This window comes from Bactrocera latifrons, unplaced genomic scaffold, assembly GCF_001853355.1.
Source record: "Bactrocera latifrons isolate USDA-ARS-PBARC rearing strain unplaced genomic scaffold, ASM185335v1 scaffold_16, whole genome shotgun sequence".
Classification (NCBI taxonomy): Eukaryota; Metazoa; Arthropoda; class Insecta; order Diptera; family Tephritidae; genus Bactrocera; species Bactrocera latifrons.
In genome coordinates, this window is record NW_017535074.1 from 2,165,130 (window position 1) to 2,186,354 (window position 21,225).

Here is a 21,225-nt window from a genome sequence, read left to right on the forward strand (position 1 = left end):
GATATGTTACGGTTTTTTGATCCATAAGAGTTCTGGACATTACAATGGAATAGCTGTACAAGTGGGATTATTCGTGGTCTCACAAAAATCAGCCTAATTGCTTAATCTAATCTAACAGGTACGGCGTGAGCAACACAAGTACCTACTCTTCTCAGTCCTTGTCTTGTTCAACGCACTTCTTGGACGGCGGTGATGTCAGCTTTTATGATTACGAGGACATTAATCAGCTGAGCAGTGGCACAATTAAGTGACCGAACATTCTAGGTGCATGCCCTTAAATCGCAATCCACAATGCGTTTGCAGTGGTCGTCATCAAAAGGTGGGTCTCACATCCTAGTCTGGGTCTCAAACGCAGCGCACAACCCTGGAGAGTGACGTTACGCCTTCTCACTTTACCCAGAGGATATTTGGTCTAAGACCAGACATCGTGAGCTGCTTGAGCCCCATGTTAAATAATCGCTAATGCCCACCCCCAAGTGAAAGGCGCTCAGAGAGCTTTCCTCACTTGCTTGAACTTCTACATATGACTCCATCCTACTCTAAACACTTCTACCGACATACATAGGTCAATGTAAGTAGAACATTCCGGCAAAATACTTTCAACTTGATAGTTCCTATTATTTGAGGAATGATTTCTGCCGACACAACAACAAACGAGTCGAATATAAATGGAGGTCTTATCGATAAGAGTTCAATTGTTCAAGAAATATGAAATATAATACTTATTGAGCTAAGGACAAGTCGTCTGAATGAATGCAAACTCTTCTGTTCTGAAAGAATTCGGCTTAGTACTAAATGCTGGATCTGTGGACCGGTGTGTATTGGAACTGACATAGAAAAACCAAGTTGAGAACAATATACATATATCGACTAAAGATTTACCGAAGCGGTGATAAGTAGACGATTAAGTATCTGATGACACCTGTTAATATCTCTAATTGGCACTGAAAACGCAAAATGACAATGATGAAAAGTTTCTAATAACGAAGCACAAATATAGCTTTCGGATATCTTTAGATAGCTTTCTTCGCAGCTCTTACTTATATTACAGATAGTACTAACAACAAAGATATAGCTAAAGGAAACCTCATTTAATACTATACCAGAAACGCAGAGCTGGATCAAAGTGAAGTAAAATGTAATATTTAACATAATTACTCCCAGTGAGCATCCAGAGACTCCCCAAGGCCAAATTATTGTCCGTTCAACCACATATGTTGCAGCAGTATATGTTTTCTTAGTAATAAACCGACATAGTAATAGCCAAACCATCAAATTAATTTGGAACATGGTTGTTACTAAATGTACTCCCTTCCTAGCCACACAAGATAAAAATCAAAAAAGCACTCGCTCGCCAGCCACGCGTTTTAGTTTCAAGGATAAAAAAGAGGATACTAACGAACGAGAGTCATTCTGTGTTTTTATCGATTTTCTCAACCCTCCCAGGTGAGCAGAGAGTGCGTCGCAAATAAAAAAAAAAGCTATTCCACAAATACACACATGCATTATATTTACCGTACGGCATACATAGACAAGTATATTACGTAGATGTGTGTACCTAGTCACCAGACAATAAACAAACTATCAATTTTATGCCTCGCACCGACGCTGAGATAGAAGCGCTAGGTCTGCAGACTACGCGCAGATATCAGGTAACTTGAATCTGGTTGCAGGGCTGCTTCCAGCCACGCAACCCACAAACGCAAACCCAGCCATAGGGTGGACGAACAACCAAACGCCCACGAAAACGCGGCCAACCACCCCGACGCTGCGACTTCAGATAACTCGCTTGTCCCCGGACTGTGCTCTCAGCGCACTGCTTGAGTGCTTATGTCGAGCCTCACAAACTATACATACAGACATAACATAGTTGGAAGTCACAGTGGCAGCAGCGCGGCGCTGTCAGTATCCTTGCGTGCTTGCCTGGCTTGTCAACATTGCACAAACACACTCACAAACAGTCACTGCCTAATTGGGGGTGGACAACATATATAACAGCACTTTGAGTACGGCAGGTGAGGCATCACTGAATCGCCTGATGAAGTTTCATGCTGCCTCTGAGCGCCGCTGCCCGCTCCTGTAGCCGTGTTTCCGTTTAGTTTTCGGTTTCGCTCGTTTGACTGCTTTTTATTCCAACTTCACCGTGTGGGCTGCTTTATTTACTTTTGCTGGAGGGTGAAGTTGATAAAATAAGTTTGTAGAGATGTACAGGAAGTGTGAGTGGGCACACACAGTCATACATAAACAACAAATATACTATAAAGGTAGTAGAGGACAAGCACGAATGAGTTTATGCAAGCTCGCCTCTGCTCTGTTGTAGATACATATGTACTTATTTAGTGTTTGTATAATATAACGTTTCTAGGTAAAAGACAACCTCGGTTGCTGGAAGTTGGGCGAGCGATCGATAATTGTACAGCAGATGGACGATGTGCATCGAGAGACGAAAACTATAAATAAGTAACTACATACATAATATTTATATATTCTTATGGTAAGAGTTAATGAGTGTCAGCGAGCGAAGTTCGATTAGTCACAGACTTTTGACACTCACTCCCTAAAAAAAAAGCTCTAAAAATACACAACTCTTTAAGAAAGACTTTGAACTTCAGAGACTCAAAGAGGACTTAATAAAAAGTATATAACCTTTCGTCTACAATTTTTTAGCAGAAGTAGCGCTGCTTTAATTGAAGCATTCGACTTACAGCTCCGCAGTAAAGCTTCTTTTTTAGGGAGGTAATCATTCACTCCGACAGCGGAATGGCAATACTAGCGTTGAGCTCGGAGTCAAGGAGTGTCAAAGTTGGTCAAGGAGTGTCAAAGTTGGTCAATGCGTGTCTAACCTCACTAGATATAGCATAAAGCTATTTCATTATTAAACTCGTTTAGTTACCTGTTCAAAGCGGAATCTTTGGAAACAGCAGAGCCCAACCGGTAGTAACAGTAGGAACGCTTACCCTCTCCTCATGAATGTAGTTGAAGTCTAGTGAAAAACGTTTCCCCAGCAAAGTTCATCTTACCGCATAAGTTAGAGTCCGTACTGGTTGGTTGACTAGCAGTCACTGGGTGACTTCGAAATTCTTCTGAACTAGAGTGGAACATAAGGGAACCACTGAACTACATTTCCCCAGAAAAGTTCATCTTGCTGCAATCGTTTTAGTTCTTACTGGACATTGTCCGTTGGCTGTTGGTGTTGTGAGACAAAATTCGAAACTAACACTAACCGCCTCAACAAATTTGTAGTTGGCTCCAAAACGCCGATTTTTGTGGGTCTTTCTGATCAATTTTATAGATGTTCTAGGTACCACAATGAATTGTCTATAAGGTGTCCAAGTGAGATCATTATTAGGATCGACCTTTTAACGTTACCAAACATTTGTAAGCTTAGTTGCTTGTTACGACTGATCTGTAGATTGTTTTGCTACCAAGCTTGCCAACATCTTTAAATTCGCAATGCACATCGTAGAGGTTACGGTCTTTCATTATTTTTCAAGGGCTTTTCATAGGCTTTTTCATTAATTAATATTACCACTTGTGAAATATCAATTTTAGCTTTGTGGACGGAACATGGAAAAAACATCGAGTAGCTAAGAGCACACTCCCGCCCTTACACCGAAGTGCAATTTGAAATCATAATTTTAGATTGAGGTAAGGTTAGGTTACCTCAAGCAAGCTAATGGCAAGCTAATGCGCTATGAATAGACCACTTTTGGTCCTTTGCGTTAACAGATGGAGTAAAGTTACGAAGTCTTTGAGGCGTCATCATTCTTTAGGAATCCTGAGCTTGATGCAAATTTCAGATTGAGGTTAAGTAGTCTGTCAATGTTATCAAATAGGAGAGGGTTTTGCCTGTATTTTCTCTAATCCGTATTTTGTCACCAAAACCATTCGGAATGGAATATAGATTGCAGTAGCAACATATTAAGCTTCTCTCTGGGACACGCTATTTGAACTTTTGGAATATTTTGCTCTATACTTGCTTCATGTTCCGTTTTAACGGAAACCATTCTGTTGAAAACTTGTAACGCCATCTCATTAGATGTTGTCACATTCCATGCACCAAGACGAGGTTGATGAGTGACTTGTAGAATTTTGTCTTGAAGAGAAATATTTACTTCTCAATTGCCTACTCAATGCGAAGTAGAATCTGTTGGCAAGAGTTATTTTGACTTGGATTTCGAGACGTAGACTCTACTTCTTGATCAATTTAGCGAGTTTTCCGTTCCTACTACTACTACTCTACTCCGTTTCGGACTACAACACGACCTTGAATGGTATACTTAATCTTTATTATTATTGATCACTACTTCCTACTTGGAGCTTTTGTCAAACTATTTTTAAACTTAGCCAAAGGCCCATTGGATTATGCATTAAACTAATGTAACCAGCAAGAAAAGACAAGCTTAGAACTTTCTTACCTGTCTCCGAGGATAAATTTATTCTACGTACTTCTAAAATATTATTCATTAAACTCAGAGAAGCGATTTGCGGAAACTTACTTGCCAGAAGTGATATAATTGGATAAATTTCCTTCCCTCCAATGACGACTTTGTATAGTTGGAAACCGTTGCTTCCGCTGATATAATAACTGCTTTATTAATTTCATCATAAACCACTGACAATTTTATGATGCGTTCATCAAAAAGAATCCTATTGACCAAGCATCTTGCAGCCCATTTAAGTCAATCAAAAGATTTATGCCGCAGTTTCAAAACCGGCGCAACGAAAATGGAGCATCAATGCTGTAGTTGAACCGCAGTTTATACCTAATTATCCATGGAATTATGAGCATTCGAACGCACCTTTTAAACAACATTAACAACGCATGCCAACGCCCACGCCCACACCCTGAAAATCAACAAACAGGGCCCGCGACAAAGCAGGGGACCCACTAATATATATGAAAAACATCTGCCAGATAGTTAAACAATCTGTCAGACTGACACATGCCACAGCGCTGCTTTGATGGAACCAACAGACGACGTGCTTCGCGCACATTCGTATCGTCAAGGCAACCACGCCGCCAAACACTAACAGAAAACGAGAGCAGCGAAAGAGAAAAAACAGCCGAAAATAGGGCAGGCAACCCCTACAACTAGCAACAACAAGCAACGAGCGGTGTTCACACCTTGCCGTCGCAAGATAACCGATTTGTGTGCCCAACAAAAAATTGCTACAGCTAAAACAACAATAATAATAAATCAGTAGAAATTAAAGGCGGAAACGGGTATGAAAAACCAACAACAACAATACACCCCTAATGAACTGGTCTCTTTTTGAGTTAAAAACCACAAAAACAAATCGAAGCTGAAATTGAATTGAAGTCAATGTGAGCGCGAACAGTTGCTTATTGCTGTTGTTGTTGGTTGTTGCAGACAGTTGTAGCACTTAACAGCAGCCGTTAGTCGCTTCTTGGCACATGCCATTGACCCAGCCGTTGTAGCGGTCAATAGCCCGGCGCAGTGGCTAAAATGATCGCTGAATAAGTCGCTCGGCCGGGGGAGCAAAAGAAACTGTAAAGCCGACGTTGCCTGCACAGCCGTTAAGGATAATAGCCACTCATTCAGCTGTTCACAAAAGTGATAAAAAATTCAGCCGAGCACAGAGGTATGTAGGTACGAAACGAACAAAGCTGGCAGCCATCAATATTGAGGACTTCTCACTGTATACAAAATATTATTTATATGACGCTTACGGTATTAAAGATTAATCCTTTCTTATGTGAAATAAATAATTAGGCGACAAAAATTGTGTTCTACGAATGCGTTACAAGTTTTAAAGAGATCCCTTTACGTTTCCCTACAACATTCGAACCATTTTTGATGCTGTTCCTCACTAGTTGACGTCAGTTCATCTCTATGATTACTCTTCTGAACTCCACGTTGATGTAGAACATGCCATTTTGTCTGAGATGCCTGAGCTGAAAGCCGAAATGATCCCTAATATGTATTCTATAAGTTTTATAGATGACTGCCAACCTACTTCGTCGTTCCAGAACCGATATCGAGACAAAATTGGCATTCTTTCTCGGAATTCATACAAAATCTACTAAATGTTTTATTGTTCCACATAATTTATGTTTTATGGTTCCAATCTAATCTACTCTTCTGAGCGAATCATCCATAATTAAGTGTGTGAAGATTACATCATAAATTTATAAGCATCCTAGCTTCCTTGTTCTCTGTGCGAGTGAAGTTGCGTATTGCAAAGTTTCAACTTTAAACTTTCCTCCCAAATAGAAGATTTTCTTAAAGTGTTTATAACCCATCCAATCCATCAATATAGTAATTTAGCAAATTATTTTTCATTTTCCAGTTCAGGTCTCATGTTATCAAAGAGCTACTATTGTCCCAGAATAATTTCCCCTTTTTAGTCCAGTCTTTAAGTTCTTGGATGTGAAGCACTATTACTGTGGGTTATTTGTCAAAAGACCGAAATCAAAAACAAAACTTCACCAGCTCCGTTCTCTTTGTGAAGTTCAAAACAACTTGGTATCTTCGTCTTGGATGGCATTTCATTAGTGCTTTATTTTATCTCACTCTGTACTTATCTCACACAAAACTGGCTTATGCTTAGTTGGTTGAAAAGAGTGGCTCAAGAACGCCAAACCGCTGTTGACCGCACTTAGGTCATTATTTCACCTATTTTGCTCCCGGGTGGTATAAAAATTAAGTCTTATAAAGTAGCTCAGAGAATTTAGTAGAAAAAACTGAGTCTTTCCAAAACAACTGCTCAGTGTTTCTTAAGTTGGAGCACTGGAAGTCGTGCAATATGTTCCGTTTCATTCGACAGTAGGCTAGAAATTCCCATAGAAAATATTCCAGCGTCACATCTCTGAATTCCGCCGAAACCACTTTTCCCAATTTCTGACGGTGGGTTCATAAGTGTAGCAGTCCTGTCATAACCCTTCCAATGTTACTGAGCTCCTTTTTGCCTAGAACTAGGAGCTCTTCGGACTGTCAACCAACAACACTCTCTCAAAGTAACTTTGTGGTATGCCCTGTATTGCTTGTCTTCCATTACCTCAACTGTTTCTTTAGGGTCCATTGCCTGGAAAAACTTAGTGAACTTTTGTCCCGGAGCCCGTCTGCCTTTTCAGTATCTTCTATTCCAATATGACTCAGGTGATATTAACCGAGACCTAAGAGTCTGGTTATCACCTACTTGCGCAACCTAACAGATAATACAATATATACCTGCATATTGGTAGTACGGATACCCTTAACTTCCGCTTGGCTATCTTCAAGAACGTATATTCACTTGCTGGTTAGAGCAGATGCGCACTTTACTCCTCTAAGCATTATATGTTTCACGGTAACCTCTCTTCTATCATCTTTCCTTTCTTAAAATTATCTGCGTCTATATACCGTTTTTACTGTCTCGATTGTTTCTCGTCTTCTATGAAATATGAAGTAGTTAAATTTGGGTTTGATGCTTTCTAGGTCTATGATAAAACATGGGTTTTTGGAGGATTATGGGATTGGTTTCATACTAGCTACTCCATTTACTCATCTGCGACAATCGTAAAAACCAACCCTCAAGAAATATGAGACTAATTCGCCACAGAAAAGTAACAAATTTATTTAGTCCAACTATTATTCACGTGTCGCCGCCAATAATTCCTTGCCACACGGTGCGCTCTCGCTGTTGTGGCTAATTACGAAACATAAAAAGCGCTAAGCGCGAGTCCTCTATGACTCGCGGTCGCCGTGAACCTCCTTAATCTCCAGCGCCGATCATTTGCCATTCGAAAACCGATTAGTACGGGCGAGCACACACACAAAGCGCTGCCGTCATGTGTATTTTGTGGCGCGTGCGCACCTTGCAACAGATCAACCAACAAAATGCGCTTGCGTGCAGTGTAGTTCTCGAAGAGACTTGGATGTTTAGCCGCCACTGATGAGCATGGTGATCAGTTGTGGCGGCAAATGCAGCTTGCATTGCGAAATGTGAAGCTGCAACAGTTGTGGCAGATCATTGTTGCAGCCAATTTAGAAGTCACTGATCCGCGCCACACACACATAACGAAATCGTCGCACTGGAAAGGGTTAACTGTGCCGCGCTGCTGGGTCTTGTACGGGATGTTTATCCTTTTGCGCCATCTTCTCCGCCTCTGTCTTCCTCGCCGCTGCACTGGCTCTCATTGCAACTGTTGATATTTCTGCGTGAATGCTGTTGTTATTTCTTTGTATCCTTCTGCCTTCCTGTCTTCCGGACTTGTTGATGTTGATGCATTTGCCTCGTAGTCGTTGAGCCGCCGYTGTTGCTTCTTTCTCGGGTGGGGATTTCGCTGCAGATGCGATCGCGGCGCTAACCGCACGTGCCAGTTTATTTACGAGATCAATTCGAGGATGTTGCTGCATTAGGGATGTTGCACCTGTTGCCACCTGTCGTTGTGCAGGCGACCCTGCCGCATTATAATCTTACTTGGCGTCTTCTTGTGTGTTTGCTTGGGTTTACAATTGTTACTTCGGTACAAGCACTTACTTTTATCCCTTGTCAAGTGAACGGTTACTTTTTCAGTATAAAAAAAAACTTATAGCGAGTCATGAAAGTAAATTACATTCATTTGCCATTGCAGGCACTTCTATATTTATATGTGTACATAATAGTTTGTTAGTGAGGACAGTTGGCAATTAATATCTTTAGCAGATCAAAAGGGGTTGATCTTGAGTTTGGAGCTCCAGTAGGTCTACGCGCTTTTACGGAATTTTGTGGTAAATGCAAAAATGTAAAATAAATATTTTAAATATACGAAAACGGTCCGATAAATAACTTCTCAAGCCCGCTTAAAAATACGCCTATTGGAGGTCAGCAAAGTAGGTGTACGCGGCGAAAATAATCTCAAATTTTTGTTCGATGGGTGATTTTTTCAAGTTCAAGTTCGGTACAGTTCGGAACCGAAATCTCCAGAATAACGTGGCTGTAGCAGAATTACTTTGCCTAATGCGACCGATCTTATGGAACCGGTCCAATAATCTAAGAAAGCCTTACTAGCCGATAGAACAATTTTCGTCTTCTTCGGTACAGGTTCATCGGCTATAGCCTACTATTTCTAATGTTCTTTGGCCTCTGGTATGTACCACAGGTTCAATGATTCCTCAACGTCGATGAAACCACGCAAAGACTCCTTCGGATTTCGTCAAAAATTACTGTGAAATGATCTCACGGGTTCACTTGCAGCCTGAAGTGATCAATTGGGTTCTGCATCTCTCCAGCAGCTTTCTCAAGCTCAAAATTTCATACAGTACTTGATCCATAGGACTTTTTGAGAACTTTACTGCCTCAGCAATATCAACATCAAGTGGCGGTCTTCTGACGAGATTGTGGATATTTGTATTGTTGTTGTACATGATACCCGTTTTCGGATACCTGCGACTGTTAATACCCGTATGACTATTCTCTTTCATGAAAACTGCAAAAGCTAAGAAATAATATCACACGATTCTCTGAAAATCGACTTAAAAAAGTTGAAATTGCATATCCGACTGGGAACAGGTTCCACATTCCAAATGATTGTCATCACTCAAAAGTTCAGCCAATTTCATTACAAAGAATTTCTTTATTGCTGAAATGTTTTGTATTTCTTCTTTCTTGACACTTTTATCAGTAAATAAAGAAACCAATCATTTCTGCAAACAAGTCAATAATCTTTTCTAATAAAATGTAATATAACTTCAATGAACATTATCTATAAATACACACATATATTTATTTTTGTATTTTTGAATGTTCCAAACACCGAAACCAATGCCATCACCGGCTCTGAACGAAGCTCTTTCATAATGATTATTTGCGTTGTTCGGTGTTTCAGCGGCGCCAAGTCGATTTGTGCGGAAATTATACAAGTGGCAAAATGGGGGGAACAGACTTAACTCGACTTCAAGTGCAACTTCTTCGGCACAGTTATCTTATCTAGACAGAATGAGACCGGTTTATCGAAGCGCCACGTATCACGTTTATAAATACTTTAGTCGTGCGTTATCACTGTTCCAAGAAGGCAGTACATATGATTTTGTATTACATCTTGGTTCTTTCCTCTTATGCTCTGCTATGTCCGGAGGTGGAGTGGATAATTCCATAATCTCATAGGTCTAAGCTAACGAATAATTTAATAATCAGATCCAAGTTCTTAAACAATCTTGTGGTATATTCGTTTGAAAAACGAAGCCATGAGACTAAAGCACTTTCACAAAGGCTTCGAATAGCACATTGGAAGATGTATCCTATTCTTGTTGTTGTAACGGGTACTTAATCCCCATTAGGATGGTAAGATGTCATCGACGTCATCCATTTGTAGACACAGGAAATATGCTGTTTCGACAGGGTTGAACTAAACGGAGAAGGATATAAAATGAGTAGGATTATTAGGGCATGCAAAGAGGTGGCTAGTGTCATGCGAAAACTCATTAATCAGTTCTCGGAAATCTAACACCGTTTAGATCGAATAGTTTTAATAAGGTTTGTCCTCGATATCCGCGACGAAATTTACGGCAATGTTTAGTACGAAAAGATTCAATCGGAAAAAACTGGTATTAGTGCCGTTCCACCTTTATGTTTATACGTACAATATTTCTTCGGGATTGTGAACTTGTTCCGATTAATAATTTTGCTAACTGCAGAAAGATTTAGCTTGAGGCAAGACTGAGAGAAGTAGCTCCCAGTAGGACCACTTAAAGACACTAAAAGACCTCACTCAATCTACAATGTCCATAATGATGAAAAAAAAGCTTACACCGAAAAGCAGCAGCTCAGTTGCATCTGATATGACTCTTATTCTGGCCTAAGTTCCTACGTTCTTAAGCACAAGGAAATATTATTTCTAGTAGTGGTCATATTATTCGGAATTTCCAAGAACCAGACTAATATCTGAAAAGAAACACTGGTTCTGATTAAACAGACCTTCCGTTTCAGATCGTCAGACCATGCGGAAGGTTCGAGTAAGACACTCCGACGCGCATCTCCAAATGATTTGTCACACTTCAATTGCATACCTTCAAATTGTAAACTATAACGACTTGATAATTTAGTTCGCCAACAGCCAGGTGGATAAAAGAAAAGTATATACACACGCGCAACGCATCCATTCGTCCGTTCTTCCGGTTTTCCCTTCCACGCGCTTCATTCACTCAACTGCACTGCAACATGTGCTTGAGTACTTCATTCGATTGCGTCTTAAAAAGTGCAGCGACAAATAACGACTTGTTAAAAACAAAACTGAAAAAAAAAAACAACAGTGTTGTTGTAAGAAGAGGGCGCATTGTAGAGCCAGAGATAACAGCAGCAAACAGGAACCCGCATTCTGGCTAAGAGCTGCACTGCGTTGCAGTTCAAATGCGCGCCACTTAATATCTATTGTGGCCGTCGAACTTACAGCCAAACTGCACACAGTCATAAACGAAGGCGCAACGAAGTGGCGAGTAGAAGAGGAAGCAACAGTGAAATGGTAACATCTTCGGAGAGCTGCTGTCTTTTAGAGCGCGAGTTGTAGAAGTAGCGTCGGCAATAAAAAGTGGAAGGGCGCACAAGACACGCTGCATCATGGTATTTTCTTCGCGCTTGAGAGGGCACGTGCCCTACCGAGTCGCCAATACGTTGATGGTGGAAGCAGCACCAGTTCACAATACAACAACCATTAAACACCAGCCAACTGTGAGTGCAACGAATGGCGCGTAATGTGGCATGCAATGATACGAGGGTCATCTTGACTGCTGATAGTAGCTGGTGATGAACCCACATGACATTCATCTTTTTACTACCTGAAGAGATGCATGCCACAAACCAACCTATGAACTTATAAGCGCTCATCTAAATGACTGCATTTTTATGCTCATTCTTTGGTTATTATCGTTTTCTTTTAACATCCCCTCCGTTATTGTTTTTGAGAGTTAAATAATTTTGTATGTTATATGAAAGGTCTGTTCCTGCAGACTTACAAGTTTTGAGCACAATCAAAAGTCGCAAGATTTCGCTACCTTTGAAGCTCAGAAAACTTGGAAGTTTAGAGTTTAAACCCCAAAACTAGTCGGGTTTGGGAACCCATTAGGAAGTTTCACGTTCGGTCGTTCGAATTGGGGATGCGAAACCTACGATATCGACGCTTCGAAGTGCTTTTCCACGACAGTCGGATCTATGTAAACGGAACGGATCAGAATTTTTGTCCGACCAAGGACTGTCTACTCGGCACCATGATTAGAAATAGCTTCAGAAGTACAACAATGCTTCAAAACAGTGATATTATAATATAAGAGATAATTCCTCCAAGTATTTTGGAGCTCGCATCATATAGCCTCTTGCTGCTTTGCAAGGAATAAGGAGTAGGCAGAGAGAGACATATTCAGGCTACTCATCGCATTCCACGCTGGCCACTGCAAGCTGAAGAAGCACTTATTTAACATGAACCTAGCTTCTTGCACAAATTTCCGGTTCTGCGAAAAGGGGTCTGAAGCTTCAAAACACCTGTGGGATCCATGTTTCCAAATCACATCGCTTCTCTAGCACCTAGCAGTATGTTGGACTTAATCAATATGCTGGTGCTAGGTGAGTCTTTGTGATGCAATCCTCGTCTATTTATCTCATCTTATGTTATATCCTCCCGCTTCTTGATTTACTCACTACAGCCCTGCAAGCATTCTTATTGATACAATCCACCAATTTAGCGCCTTAAAGCATACAGTTGACACCATTTAGGAAGGATATAGCCATACAGCTCTCTGTCTCAGCGTTTTTAGGCGAGACTTGAACCAAATCCCCGCATTCTACGAAGATCTTCTTTTTGACCACCGAATTTTTACTTCAGACCAATTTTATTGCCGGAAAGAACTAAAATTCGTTGAAGGAGTTTTTAGGAGAAAGAATAAAGAAAAGTGTTTACCAAAACTTGGTACCAAAAACTGTATTCGTAACGACAACAAAGTATCTTAGATCGAACTCATCACTTGTGATAAATTAGATATCTACGCTACTACAATTTCGGTGTACAACAACAATTCACCGCGCTCAAGAAGGGGAAATGCCGCGGAAATGCGAAGACGAATACTTTTGATGACATTTTGATAACGTAAAATACAAAAAAATAAATAAAATTGACTTCATAACACTCGAGAAGATAATTTGATTTCATTTCAAGTACTGCGCAAGCAATTTTCATGCCTTATGTAGCTTGCGGTCACTGCGAAGAGGGTGCAAACGGCGCACGTAGCCCAAGCGTATGCGAGGGTTCGCCCTCACTGCGACTCGCTAGCATGTGTGTTTACATTTTCGAGCGCTATTATCTTTTTTATTGTTTTTACGTTGCGTAAGAAACACGCCGAGATGACAACGTGGCTGCCGCATGTGCAACAGAATGACGAGCAAAGACATAAAGCAGAGTTGCATAAGCATTACACTAGTAAGTGTATTGGAAAGGAGCCGAGCTACCACGCTAGCGCTCGCCAATATCGAGTGTCCAATTTGATTCAATGACAGTACGAAGTTAGGGTCAAAGGGTACCAACTGCAACTGCGGCTTCCGGTCGATAATTAACGCGCAACTTCTTTACCAATCGTCTCACAACGCAGCGCAGCCGTGGTATCATCTTTAGCTGCGTCTCTTTGAGCCACCTTTGCACTGGTAATTTCGTAGGCGCAGCTGGTGAGCAAGCGTTATGGCATGTAATAGTGACCCTCTTGCAACGAATTTCGGTTGCAACGACTGTCAACGTGATGTCAACTCATTAAGCACGTATTGCCGATAAAACGCCGAGCTCAATGCAGCTGTATTGGTAAGACCATATGGGTCGCGCGTCGGTATTGCGCGGAATACCCACAAATGCGCGTCTTCTCTACGTCTTTTGTTAGCTGCGCCAAGAACAGACGTAATTTTCCTACGCCGCTTGACACCTTACGCTGCACATATGCGGTTTCCGCGCGTTTGGGACGCGCAATTTTCGACTCCCTGTCGTTCACATGCTGCGCTCACTGTATTGTCACCGCTAATGATGGCGCGCATGCGTCAAACTCATTGCAATTGTAACGTATTTTCGGCACGTCATCAGCAAAAGGAAGAAGCCTCAAAGAAAACACGCAAAACAAACAACAATAACTTGCAAAGGAAGTCACCTGAGCAACACATAAGTAAGCGAAGAAGACACGCAAGCCAGGCGTAGAAATTAAGAATACCACCGTGCAGCGTTAGGCTCCGTTGCACAATTTGATTATATTTGTGTTAAGTTGGATAAATTAGGAAAAGCCATAAAGTTCCTAATGTGGGGGGCGAGAAAGTGTATATGTATGTATGTCGGTACATAGGTACCACCGTTGTCTTTTCACCGTGGTATACCTTCACCGCTGCCAAGATAACTTCTAAGCAAGTTTTTGCATAATTATCTACATATTATATTTATATATATCAGAGTTGTTGTTGTTGTTGCTGTATGTGCGCTCAGCATAAAACGGTGTAGCATTGTTGCGTATTATCAGTCTTTGCGGCTAAGCCTCGAAAAGCTTGGGAAAATCTTTTCTATGTCATGCGGGCGGAGTCTCATTCGCATTCGGTAATCGCGCCAAACCTCTTAAGCGTGTGAAGTTTCTGCTTTTTATGGCATTTAAGAAGTCATGCGTCTAATTGTGGGGTTCCATTGAAGAGATAACTAAACGGTGGAAAATTTGCGACTAAATAAATACTCACAAATTTATTATGTTTATGTATAAACAGCAACAACAAAAAATGGCACCGAATTCAAATTGTGAAATGACGCAATCTGGAATCTCCCATTCACCGTTTCCCGCTCGCACATTCTTTCGAAACCAACAGCTGAAGTACTGTCGTACTCAACCGAAAAGTGAGGGGCTTTAGTAAAAACCACTACGACACTGGTATCCATTTTGACTTTTTTTTCAGCAGTTATAGTCACGTCTTTTAGTTTCTTTCGTTCACAAGCTAACATTTCTTTGAAAACAATATCCTCTCCTCTTGCTTTCCAACGCGTTTTGTTAACGTTTTGTTAACCCTAGTTTATCCGTATTAAATATCTCCAAGTCTGAAGAATTTGATCTTAGCAGTTAACTTGAGTTTGTTTGTATAAAGTTAGTAGGGCTCATAGTTTCATCTCACAAGATAATTAGACTTGGCTATAATAACTCTTTCGCAGACTACATTTTTGAGTAATCGTGAGAAGTTTTTTGGACGTTATTGTCATCTTACCAAATATTAAAAGACCCATATGTTAATAAGCCTGTAACGTTTTAGGTACTCGATTGTCTACTTCGTCTAAACTAGTACTAGACTTAAAGTAACTATAAGCTTGACTTCACTTTTGCCATCTTTGAATTACCGCCTTCTTTGTATATAGAACTCGATGTAGAAGGTAAGAAGAATGATGTCTTCAGAAATCAGAATAAACAAGTAAGGAAGGGCAAAGTTCGGGTATCACCGAACATTTTATACTCTCGCATGATAAAGTGATAATCGAGATTTCAGGCGTGGTTGTGAACCGATTTCACCCAAATTTGGTACATGTCATCACGGTGTTAAGAAAATATKACATACCGAATTTCATTGAAATCGGTTGAGTATTTCCTGAGATATGGTTTTTGGTCCATAAGTGGGCGACGCCACGCCCATTTTCAATTTTTAAAAAAGGCCTGGATGCAACTTCCTTCTGACATTTCTTCCGTAAAACTCAGTGTTCTCAGTGTTTTTTGTTAGTCGATTAACGCACTTTTAGTGATTTTCAACATAACCTTTGTATGGGAGGTGGGCGTGGTTATTATCCGATTTCTTCAACTTTTGAATTGTATATGGAAATGCCTGAAGGAAACGACCTTGTAGAGTTTGGTTGACATAGCTATAGTAGTTTCAGAGATATGTACAAAAAACTTAGTAGGGGGCGGTGCCACGTCCACTTTTGCAAAAAAATTACGTCCAAATATGCCCCTCCCTAATGCGATCCTTTGTGATAAATGTCACTATAATATATTTATTTATGGCTTAGTTATGACACTTTATAGGTTTTCGGTTTTCGCCATTTTGTGGGCGTGGCAGTGGGCCGATTTTGCCCATCTTCGAACTTAACCTTCTTATGGAGCCAAGAAATACGTGTACCAAGTTTCATCWTGATATCTCAATTTTTACTCAAGTTACAGCTTGCACGGACGGACGGACGGACAGACAGACATCCGGATTTATACTATACTCGACACCCTGATCACTTTGGTATGTACAACCCTATATCTGACTCTTTTAGTTTTAGGACTTACAAACGACCGTTATGTGAACAAAATTATAATACTCTCCTTAGCAACTTTGTTGCGAGAGTATAAAAATATGTGTCCGACTGGTTACGTATACCCGACTGTAGTGGAAATGATCAACGACGTCGGTCGATACGGATGCTTGATAAGTGGCATTCATTAGGCATGCGAAGAGGATATGTTGCTCAAGAAATATATTTGGAATGTCGGGATTAATTCTAACTAATTATGATTTTTATCTACTACAATATCCAGAATGAAGTTGCGCAAGTGTAAACCAAGATTCTAAGTGCAACTCGAATTCTTTCAACTAGTTCGATTCCAAGCATACCAAACAGTGGTAAGGAGTAGGTGAAGGTGCTGGTGACTCTATTGTGAATGACGGTCCGTGCTTGTCTGAAGTTTGTTGCGTATGTTGTCTGGTTAGGGTACTGTTCAATATCGTCGACGAAGGAGACGGCTCCGCTTCAAGAAGATAACTGCAGGGATGATTACTGCAAAAATATGTAACTGGTTGGAGAGAAAGAAGTGCAATGTGTTATTAACCCGGAAGCATGTAGACCTCACTATGTAAGTGCTCGGCAGGAGATATCAAGATGCATCCTCTAATCTTACGGAGTGTTGTATACTGATACGTCTAAAGCTTCCTAGTTTGCTTTTCATTCAGACTGCCCTGCGCGGTTGATGGCCGGATAGTTGATTGATTTGTATCTTGCCAACAATGTTTCTTTGTCCTTTCCCCAGGTGCTGCCTGTTAGTAACTTAAGGATTTTGAAGTTGTTATGTACTTTGACAATAAAATCGGTCGGAGCGAAAGAGCACGGGTTGCCAAATGTAAAGCTTAAAGTCTTAGGTTTGTTAACAGTCCGAGAAATTTCGATGGCATATTCTATGATATTATGATCCAATAAGTACTAATAGGTTAGGGTTAGGTTAGAAGGCTGATCTAGAGAGATGGCTCGTGATCTGCTATATGTAGTCCTTTAAGAAGCCGTAGAAAAGAAACGCAGAAGCCAATACAAATTTGCACATGCAATTAATTTTCACTCCCACTAGCTGGGTGGAATATTTGTATGTTTGCACTCCCAAGTGTCTAAGTCTCAACCTACCAAACGCGGGACAGTCAAGAAGGAAGTGTTGAGTAGCTCCCACCTCATCTTCTGCCATACAGCTTGAGTAGATGGCGTTTGGTAAGATTCCTAACTATACAGTTTGGGCGCCAATAGAACAATGGTCTGTTAAAAGCCTCATAACTAAGTAGAGTTAGCCTTACTGAGGGCAAAATTACCTCTTTTGCGACAGCGCATACACCGATGGTAGCCCAGTGCTGGCCAAGCTTCCGCAAACTCCATCTTTGTAGTAGTAGAACACAAGAGGATACGGGAGCAACGATACGCTCCTATATTACCGATAGTGGTTCCACTTTGCCTTTCCTTGCTAGCCCATCGGCTTTACAATTTCCTACGTGGCCTGTCGCCTATACCAGTCTTATCACCAAGATACTCGATGCTATTGGTGGCGAGGTTAGGCACTCCTTGCCAAATATCTTTAGCTAATATAATATCGTTGCAGCACCTTTTCTTTGCCCTCCGTGAAATTCAACCATGTTCTTTGTTCAATTCGGGGAGAACATTATAATGCTTTGTAAGCAAATATTACAGAGGAAACTCTCCATAATTGGGAGTGTGGCAAGACGTACATCCGAAGAGCTGAACGGCAATGCTGAATTCCTTAACTGAAAACCGACTTAAAGATAGGTTAATGAACCTTATTCTTCTGAACCTTTAGTTCTGCAATTCGAAATATCATCAACATCATGGCCATCTGCAACAGAGTTTCTGATTTCACGAACTATTCATTTTTTGTTTTCTCAGACACATTGGTCTCCTTTTCGGTAGACATAAACTTATATTAATTGAGATAAAAGAGACGAATTACATATGAAGACCCGTTCAGGAGACGACTTCGTCGGAAAAGAAAAAAATACTGTCATACAAAATTTTTCGAGCAATATTAATTTCGAAATATGTAGTACATTTCTTTATTTCTTTTATAAATATCAATTAAATAAATATTAAATTAAAATTAATTCTATTTCACTTAATCCTGAAGCTAGCAAATGAACTTATGCCGGCAGACTGAAGTTAATGCGCTTCCTTCTGCCGTAGGGTTTCGCGGTGGTTGCCTCAGCCTCATCACCATCTGCGCTACGACCGAACAGGCCCCAGAATGGGCGCGGTGTTGTGGTTTTGTTGATAATAATACAGTTAACATTCTTCTCATCATCGGATGTACCGGTACGTGTAAAAGTCTCGGTCTTCGTAAAAGTGTTTGTGCCTTGGTTGGCTTCATTCTCCTTGTTCAACTGTTTACGTTTATACTTTAAATTGTCTAGTTTGTGATTCTTGAGACGATTGGCTGTTAGGCGAAAACCATCCAAATCGTCATCGTCGTAATTGGGATGTGGGCGACGTCTCTTATTATTGCTCGTGCCACGTCTATGGGACGAATTCTTGTTCCTTTTGCTTGGACGACGACGTTTGCTACTCGATGTATTTGGACGTTTGTTGTTAGGACGTTTCTTGACAGGTCTTCTAGAAGGTTTGCGCGATGGCTTTTTGGATGGTTTTTTTGTCGGTCTCTTTGTAGGTCTTTTCGATGGTTTAGGTTTAGCTGTGCCATTCTGTCCCTCATCTATATCAGCATAGTCTTCAGTATCAGTCTCCAACTCAGTCTGACCATATTTCAGAGGTTCGTCGTCACCAGTCGACCAAATAGCTGTGGTGCTCACTGGACTAATTTCTTCTTGATACAATAGGTGAGAATCATCACCATAGTCAACGCCATCAAGCCCGTCATCACCGTCTTCTCCATTTTCCACCGGCAATAGTTCAAAAACCGCGTGTGTTTGTGGATCTACTTTAGGCGGCATATTGCCTTGTACAATTACTATGCCATTCTGGTTACTGTCCACGGCAGCTGGTGTGGACTGTACGTTACTTTGATGTGTGATCTGCGCCACGACCGGCAAATTGAGTACGGCTTCGTCTTCATCCTCTTTCTCATTCTCGTCAGCTCCATCATCAGCCATATTCTGTTCCCCATTGTCAGCACCTTGGCGTATTCCGTACACGCCAACCGGCTTATCTTCTTCCATGTCATCCTCTTCATCTATGGAGACAGCGGTATCAATACCGCTTGGGGCCGTTGAGGTAGCTGTTAGAATCTCATCATTGGACTTGTCTTCTTCTTGTCCATAGGCGTAAGAACGCTTGCGCCTACGTGTCTCATAACATTGCCGGCGACCACCGTTCAACTGACGGCCTTCAATGTAGAAGCGTTTAACTTCGATTTCATTGCCATCATCATCGACTTCGGTGAAGGATTCAGCTGAAAGCGTAGAAAAGACGAAGAATAATTAGTTTCATAATATTTTCAATTGAATTTAATATAAAATTGTGTGATAGATTGTAGTGTGTTTCCATAATTCGTGATTATTTTAAATTTGGAAAGTTCGCCATGATGAATTTAGTCCATTAAATCCCATTGTGATCTTCTTAATGTTTAAATTTTACGTCGCCCAGAAGGGCAGTAATATTTTCCAAGAAAATCAGGTGTTAGTAGCCGCAAGTAGTCTATTTGTACACATATTCACGTCAGTGGGGTCTATGAAATCCGATCGAACCGGAGTTTATAACGGGAAAGGACTGCGGTATCAGCCAAATTCAACAAATTATCGAGAGAATGTATAAGTCTGTAACAAGTGCAACCACTTTATTTATCATTACTTCATCACACAAAGCTCCAGAAATATTTCGTGCTTACTATTTGGGGTATTTGGAGTATAATGCCAACGAAAACCACGGGGATGTATTTAATATATCATACACTTTCTTTTACTTAGTTATCAGGTAAAAACCTTTATCTGTCATGTTGAAAAAATGCTCTCAAGGAGTTCCTATCAAGTGAATGAAGGATCAATTAGTAGGTATGGAGCTCTCACACGATTGGATCGCTTTTTCGAAAATAAGATCTTTTAATCTAGTGAGTACGAAAATGAAAGCAATAATTATAGTAAAATTTGATGTTAACGATCAGCGTATGGAGCACATCGGTTGACTAATATTCATCTTTCTATCATTCCCTCAGTATAAAAGCAACCCTGTCCTTTAGTTTTTGAGATATCAAGCTGAAATTTTGCACACCTCTTTCTCTCACCAAGATGCTACTTTTCCTTCGAAATCGCCGATATCGGATAACTATAACATACAGCTGCCATACAAACCGAGCCATCAAACTCAAATCCTTGTATGGAAAAATTTTTTATTTGACGAGATATCTTCTTGAAATTTCACATAAATTATTGGTTAAGCTAACGGTACAATTTTCAAAGAAATTGTTCAGATCGGATCACTATAGCCTATAGCTGCCATACAAACTGAACCATCAAACTCAAATCCTTACACGGAAAACTTTTTTATTTGACGAAGTTTCTTCACGAAATTTGGTACAGATTCTTATCCAAAACACCACTACAATTTCCTAAGAAATTGTTAAGATCGGATCACTATAGTCTATAGCTGCCATAGAAACTGAACCATCAAACACAAGTCCTTGTATAGAAAACTTTTTCATTTCATAAGATATCTTAATAAAATTTTATTATAATTATAGTCTAAGGTAACGGTATAATCTCCGAAGAAATTATTGAGATCGAAATAGTATAGCACATAAATAGTTAGTTGGCATACAAACCAACCGATCTTGTATGAATAACATTTTATCTTTGAAGCTGACTATGTACAACCGAAGTAAACATTTTTTCTGGTTTTAATATTTATTGTTATAAATATCTTTAGCTTAATGTTTGAATTTCAATGCTTAATGTTAATAAAGAAAAAACTATATTTGTTTTAATATTTGTTGCTAGAAGTAATTTTTCTTAAGAAATTTTTTATTAAACTTTTATTTAATTTTAATTGTTTTAATTTAA

The 21,225-nt window shown here is 40.3% G+C and overlaps 1 protein-coding gene across 1 annotated transcript in view; it reads right to left on the reverse strand.

The window, feature by feature from the left end:
• Window positions 1-18,266: 18,266 nt before the first annotated feature.
• Window positions 18,267-21,225, reverse strand: part of LOC108966373 (circumsporozoite protein) — a 4,274-nt gene continuing 1,315 nt past the window's right edge. Inside the window, exon 2 of the mRNA XM_018929229.1 lies at window positions 18,267-19,622. Within this exon, the coding sequence (XP_018784774.1) occupies window positions 18,358-19,622 (1,265 nt within the window). The 3' untranslated portion in view covers window positions 18,267-18,357. The remainder of the gene's footprint in view (window positions 19,623-21,225) is intronic.